A 6,000-nucleotide genomic window follows, 5' to 3' on the forward strand; every position below is an offset into this window, starting at 1 on the left:
CCTCTAGACAATCGACATTCAGCATTCCCAGGGCAGAGGCCATGCCCCAGCCTTGAAACCAAGGCTGCTGCCACCTCTGGCCCCAAGGACAGCTCTGCCCACCATCCTGGGCCCTGCAAAACAGCAGCAACCACAGTCATCACTGGACAGTCACATGGAGGCCCTGAGATTCTCTTGCTGGTCCCATCTCAGGAGCCCAGAAACTGCCTCTGCCACCCACAGACACGCACACACACAGAGACACACGCACGCACACGGACATGCACACAGATACACATGCAGACACAGAGACATGCACATATAGATACAGACACAGAGACACACGCACACATGCACACAATTCACATACAGACACAGAGACACACCCACACACAGACATGTGCACATAGATACATGCAGACACACACACACATGCACACAGACATGCACACAGACACATGCAGACAGAGACATACACATGTACATACACAAACATGCACACACATAGACACATGCAGACACACATACATTCATATGCACACACAGACACACATGCACGCACACACAGGGGCTCCGACCCCTCTGGGGCTGACCCCTCCCACAGGAATAGAAGTCTTCACTCCTGCCCTCCTGGGCAGCACAGCCCCATCCCCAAATGTTGCCACAAACTCATGAAAACCAACTGTGGCTGAGCACTGGCCACATTCCAAGGACAAGAACGCAGAGAAGCAGGATGGCCCCAACCCTGAGGAGGACAGTGACCCTGGCCAAGACATGAGAACAGACGTATGCCATCGCAGGTTGGGGGGGAGGCCAAGGCAGGAGCCAAGGGCGGGGTGACAGGCAGACACCTCCCCACAGCAGCAAGCTGCTGGGGCCGGAAAGCGGAACGTGAGGGGCTGGGTAGGGAGGGGGACCCTGGCAGGAAAGAGCCAGAGCCAGTGGCTGGAGAGGAGGAGATGAAGGGAGAGACAAGTGCTGGGGGAGGGCATGGGAAGCGGAGCCGTCCCGACAGGTGAGGACAGTCTGAGGGGGGCCTCAGTCAAGGAAGGGTACAGAGAAAACCAGGTGTCAGGAATGGCAGCCCTGAGGTGGGGTTTGACTGGAGCTGGAGGAAAACCCAGCAGAATCACCCTCGGTGAACGGCCTGGCAGGGAGGGGCACAGAGAGACAGGGAGGGGGAGGGAGACACGGAGTGCAGGATGGGAACTGAGTTAGGGTGCGAGGGAGGGTGGGGAGGGGCGGCCTGAACAGAGCACCAGTAGCCCTGAGCTGGGGAGACTCCGGGGCAGATAGGTGCCCTGGCAGCGGGGATGGGGGACACTGAGGCCATTTGAAGACCGACACCTGGACTCCAGGTGGGCCACCACTAGCTTCCGGGATACATATCTCAGGCAGTCCACTCACGGATTAAGCAAAGGCGGATAATGCCAGCCCAGCCCCTCCATCAATCAAACCTCAGGGTGGCCCCACCACTGGCCCACAAGGCACCTTACCTTCTCGCCGGTGAACAGTAGCATCCCAAACATGGTGAAGAGAGACAGGTGGATTGCCAGCAGCAGCCCAACGCTGGGGGGGAACACGGGGTACTCAGCACCAGGCACAGTGCGGCCCACAGCCCCGTAGGATGGGCGGGGCCTGGTTGCAGAAGCACCCAGGAGCAGGGACCAGTTGGGGCAGATCTGGGCAGCAGTGGGTCCTTTCCTCTCCCCAAAGAACCTGCCTCCTGTGCAGTCCATGGGCGCAGATGACCGGCCCGGCCCTGCCCCAGCAGACTCCCCTGTTTGGTAGCGACACATGCAACCTCAGATGCATGGCCCAGGGCTCCCGGAGAGGCAGTGCCCAAAGGCCCCAAGTCTCTCAGTGGAGAGACCACTGCCACCCATCTGGGCTGGAGGGATCAGCCATGAGAGTTGAGGCCAGACAGAGGCTGGGCCTGGAACGCAGCAGAAAGCCCCACACTTCAGGTGGTCCCAGGAATCAGGAGGGCTTCCAAGTGGGGGTGACATCAGGAGCAGCTAAGCCGGCTATACAGAGTCTAAGCCGGCAGCATGCAAAGTGGAGATGGGACAAACAAAGACCCGTCAGAGGGGGCATCCACGGGACTCTGCAACCTTCTAGCTGGGCGCTGGGGGAGGGAACAGGTCTGCAATGAGGCCCCTAAAGGGGCCAAGGGACCCACAGAGACCCCAGAACCACCACCCACCAGCCCCCCACACTCTCATGCTGTTATCGGCCAGCCAGGGGAGGGAGCGAGAGCTGCAGAGCGCCCTATAGGCCCCCACCCACCCCTGCAAGCCCCAGGCACCAAGAGCCACCTGGCCATTTCCGGCAGTGACGACCTGATGCACTTCAAGGTCTTCTTCATCATGGAGGAGTTCTGCAGCAGGAAGAAGGGGCGAAGGAGACGACGCATGCGCAGCGGCTGGAAGAGACCCAGGAATCGGCTGCCAGGCTGAACCTGCACCTGCCTCTCCAGCTCCACCCTGACAGTTCTGATTGCAGGTGGGCAAGCATTCCCAGGCCCCAGCACCTTGGGGGCTACTCTGGGTGCACTGGGCTCAGGGCCAGGGCCTGGGTTCCCTCCCTGGGCGACACTCCTCTGCTCTCTTTCCCTGTCGCTGGTCTGTCTCCCGACTCCTAGTTGCTGTAGACTCAGTCTCTCCCGCCCCCAGCATCTCTGTCCCTGCCCATGCCAGAGGGGCTATCCCCCCACTTCCTACCCAGGGCACAGCTAGAAAGGGGGCGGGCGGCATGCTTTCCCCAGCGCCCCCCGCTCCCCTGCTCTTGCCTTGGCCCAGCCATCCCTCCGTGCCCTGCTGTTAAGCTGGCTGTCCCACCTCTCGGGAGACCATCCCTGCCTCCGGGGTCCTCACCCTGCCACTTCCTGCCCTCCACCTCCCCAACACACACTCTCACGCGCTGCCCGCCCCACGCTCCCCACACTCCCATGCACCCCTCCTCCCCTGCTGCCAGGCCCACCCACCTCCAGCTGTCCTGGGGACCACCTCCAACCCGCTCAAGGGTGGCTGCCACACTTTCTCCCTTCCCACCACACACACAGCTGCGTTTCCCACCTTCCATTAACAACAACAATAACCAGACAACCCTCTCCCTTTCACTCGCCCCACACTTCCCTGCTCCTGTCCCAGTAGACCCTCCTTCCAGGCCCTTAGACCCACCCAAGGTGACCTCAAGCAACTGAGCCCCACGAACCTGTCCTGCTTTGCACACCTCCAGCAGGCTCCGCCCCTGCCTGACCCCCACATGCTGGGCGCCTAGAGCCCCCTCCTCTCCTCTCTCTGGTCTTGCGCCCTTGACCTCAATCCTCATGACTGTATCACCTTTACGGTTTGGACTCTCACCTTCAATTTCAAATCCAAGCTCTCAACTGCAGTCTTGTGCCTCACTCAACATCTCAGAAGCAGAGCTGTCAGATCCTTGTGCAAAACCAAATCCCTCCAATGGCTGCCCACAGCTCTGATCATGGCCTGCAGGACCCACTGGAGCTGGCCCCGCCGGTCACTCCAGCCCCATCCTGGGCCCCACTGGCCACAGCACTCAGCCTGCCATTCTCTACTCAACTGGCTGGTCATGCCCTTCCCCTCGATCTCAGCATAATACCGCCTCCTCTAGCACTGCCCTGGGCTCCTTTCCATCACGGCACCCATCGCACTTTGGAATTATATTCTGCATCTGGTGTTTCTTGCATGCTGGCTCCATTTCATAAGTCCCCCAGGACAAGAGTCCCTGCCTGTTTTGTTCAGCAAGTCCTGCCAGCACCAGTACACAGCAGGCCCTCAGAATGCCATGGAGTAAAGAGTCCCAAGCACACGCTCGACACCCCAGTCTGCACACATTGTCCTCAGAGGGGGCCCCAGCACCTGGCATGGGACAAGACTGGGAAGGCCAAAGGAAACAGCAGTGAGCAGACAACTGCTCTGGGCTCTGGCCCCTGAAGCTAAGGAGGGTCAGTGCCCCCAGCTCACCCAGAACCTACTCACTGCCCACTGGTTGGAAGCTCTGGTCTTAGGACCCAGGATCAGAGAATTCTCTCAGCCACTGTTGACANCATGGCCTGCAGGACCCACTGGAGCTGGCCCCGCCGGTCACTCCAGCCCCATCCTGGGCCCCACTGGCCACAGCACTCAGCCTGCCATTCTCTACTCAACTGGCTGGTCATGCCCTTCCCCTCGATCTCAGCATAATACCGCCTCCTCTAGCACTGCCCTGGGCTCCTTTCCATCACGGCACCCATCGCACTTTGGAATTATATTCTGCATCTGGTGTTTCTTGTATGCTGGCTCCATTTCATAAGTCCCCCAGGACAAGAGTCCCTGCCTGTTTTGTTCAGCAAGTCCCGCCAGCACCAGTACACAGCAGGCCCTCAGAATGCCATGGAGTAAAGAGTCCCAAGCACATGCTCGACACCCCAGTCTGCACACACTGTCCTCAGAGGGGGACCCAGCACCTGGCACGGGACAAGACTGGGAAGGCCAAAGGAAACAGCAACGAGCAGACAACTGCTCTGGGCTCTGGCCCCTGAAGCTAAGGAGGGTCAGTGCCCCCAGCTCACCCAGAACCTACTCACTGCCCCCTGGTTGGAAGCTCTGGTCTTAGGACCCAGGATCAGAGAATTCTCTCAGCCACTGTTGACAGGCTGGATGCACTGGGTCCCCTCCCCTTGCCAGGCACTGATCTGTCTTCCCTGGACAGACAGCCCTGCAGATCTGCCGGCACTGCCCTTGATGCCTCTCCCAGCTCCACCATCCAAGCAGTGGGTGGAGGAACTTGGTGGGGAATTACCCACCAGCTCACAGTCCTGCAAACCCTGCTTCCAGTCAGGGAACTCATCTGACAGCACAGCCACAGCACTTGCTGTCCTTACAATGGCCTCTCACCCGATAGCAGCTGGCCTGCAGGAAGGGTCCAAGAGCCTTGGGAACACTAAGTGTTCTGCTCTTGCATGAAACCGAGGGAGGCCATGGACTCCAAGTGGCTGAGCAGTGGGCTGTGCCCTCCACCCCTCAGCTATCCACTGTGCCACTGGGGCCGGGGCCCCACACTCACAGCTCTCCCGCAGCAGCTGCTCCCTGTTAGGTCCTGCCAGTGGGGACCCTGGAGGAGGCTGCGAGGCAGGAGGCGGGAGGTGAGCCTTGCTCCCTTCCCTACACTGGCTGCACCTGCTGGCCATATCCGAACTCCCAGCCCGCTCTCCATCAGCACTCAGGAGCCAACCTGACAGCCCCTTGGAAGCATCAGCACCTGCTGGGCAGCACCCCTGGTGGTCCAAGGACAGGCCCCATCTCTGCAGCCTTCCCCTGAGCTCCCAGGTGCCAACAGCCCCCACCTCTCCCTTTGCTCCCGGGCCAGGGGCTGCTTCCTGTTCTCTCTCTGTATCCACTGGGTTCCCTTTTCACTTTTTGGTTACTCAACACCTATTCAAGTCCCTATATCCAATTCTCTCTGCTAAAGCACCTGATGGGTTTCTGTTTCACTGCACCCACAGCCCCACAGAGCTCCCCACCCCGTCCCAGAGGCACCTCACCACCTACCTCCTGACAAACGAGACTCAGGGACACAGTCCAGTCCATCAGAGATATGACCAGCACCACCAGGTAGGCCAGCAGCCAGAGGCTCTTCCAGAAATGGGCCCACCCAACCAAGTAGCCCTGCAAGAGAGACAGGTGGGTAAGCCAGCAAGTGGCCACATGGAAACTGGCCCTGCAACCAGGCAGAGGACACAGGTGCCCACAAGCAATGATCAGGGCAGCCAGAGCAGAGAGCTTCATCAAACATTGAGGTCTCTGCGTGTTGTAGCTGCAGAGCAGGAAGCTGAGCAGTGGTCAGGGGGCCTGAGCTCCTGGCCGAGCCCTTTACAAGCTCGCTGTGCAACCTCAGGCACAGCACTTAACTTCTCTGGCCTCAGCTTCCTCATCAGTAACAGGTCCCTGCCTGTTCTGCTTATCCAACCAACCATGCTGTGCAGCTAAATGAGAAGGCAAGGGAATACATTCTGGA

The 6,000-nt window shown here is 59.6% G+C and overlaps 1 protein-coding gene across 1 annotated transcript in view; it reads right to left on the reverse strand.

Moving 5' to 3' along the window:
- Nucleotides 1–6,000, reverse strand: part of TPCN2 (two pore segment channel 2) — a 38,286-nt gene that overhangs the window by 20,653 nt on the left and 11,633 nt on the right. Inside the window, exons 11-13 of the mRNA XM_008579371.1 lie at nucleotides 5,535–5,651; nucleotides 2,298–2,404; nucleotides 1,476–1,548 (exon numbers count right to left, since the gene is read on the reverse strand). Coding sequence (XP_008577593.1) covers nucleotides 1,476–1,548; nucleotides 2,298–2,404; nucleotides 5,535–5,651 — 297 coding nt within the window. The remainder of the gene's footprint in view (nucleotides 1–1,475; nucleotides 1,549–2,297; nucleotides 2,405–5,534; nucleotides 5,652–6,000) is intronic.

The sequence above is a fragment of the Galeopterus variegatus genome, unplaced genomic scaffold, assembly GCF_000696425.1.
Source record: "Galeopterus variegatus unplaced genomic scaffold, G_variegatus-3.0.2 Scaffold1870, whole genome shotgun sequence".
In the NCBI taxonomy this organism is placed as follows: Eukaryota; Metazoa; Chordata; class Mammalia; order Dermoptera; family Cynocephalidae; genus Galeopterus; species Galeopterus variegatus.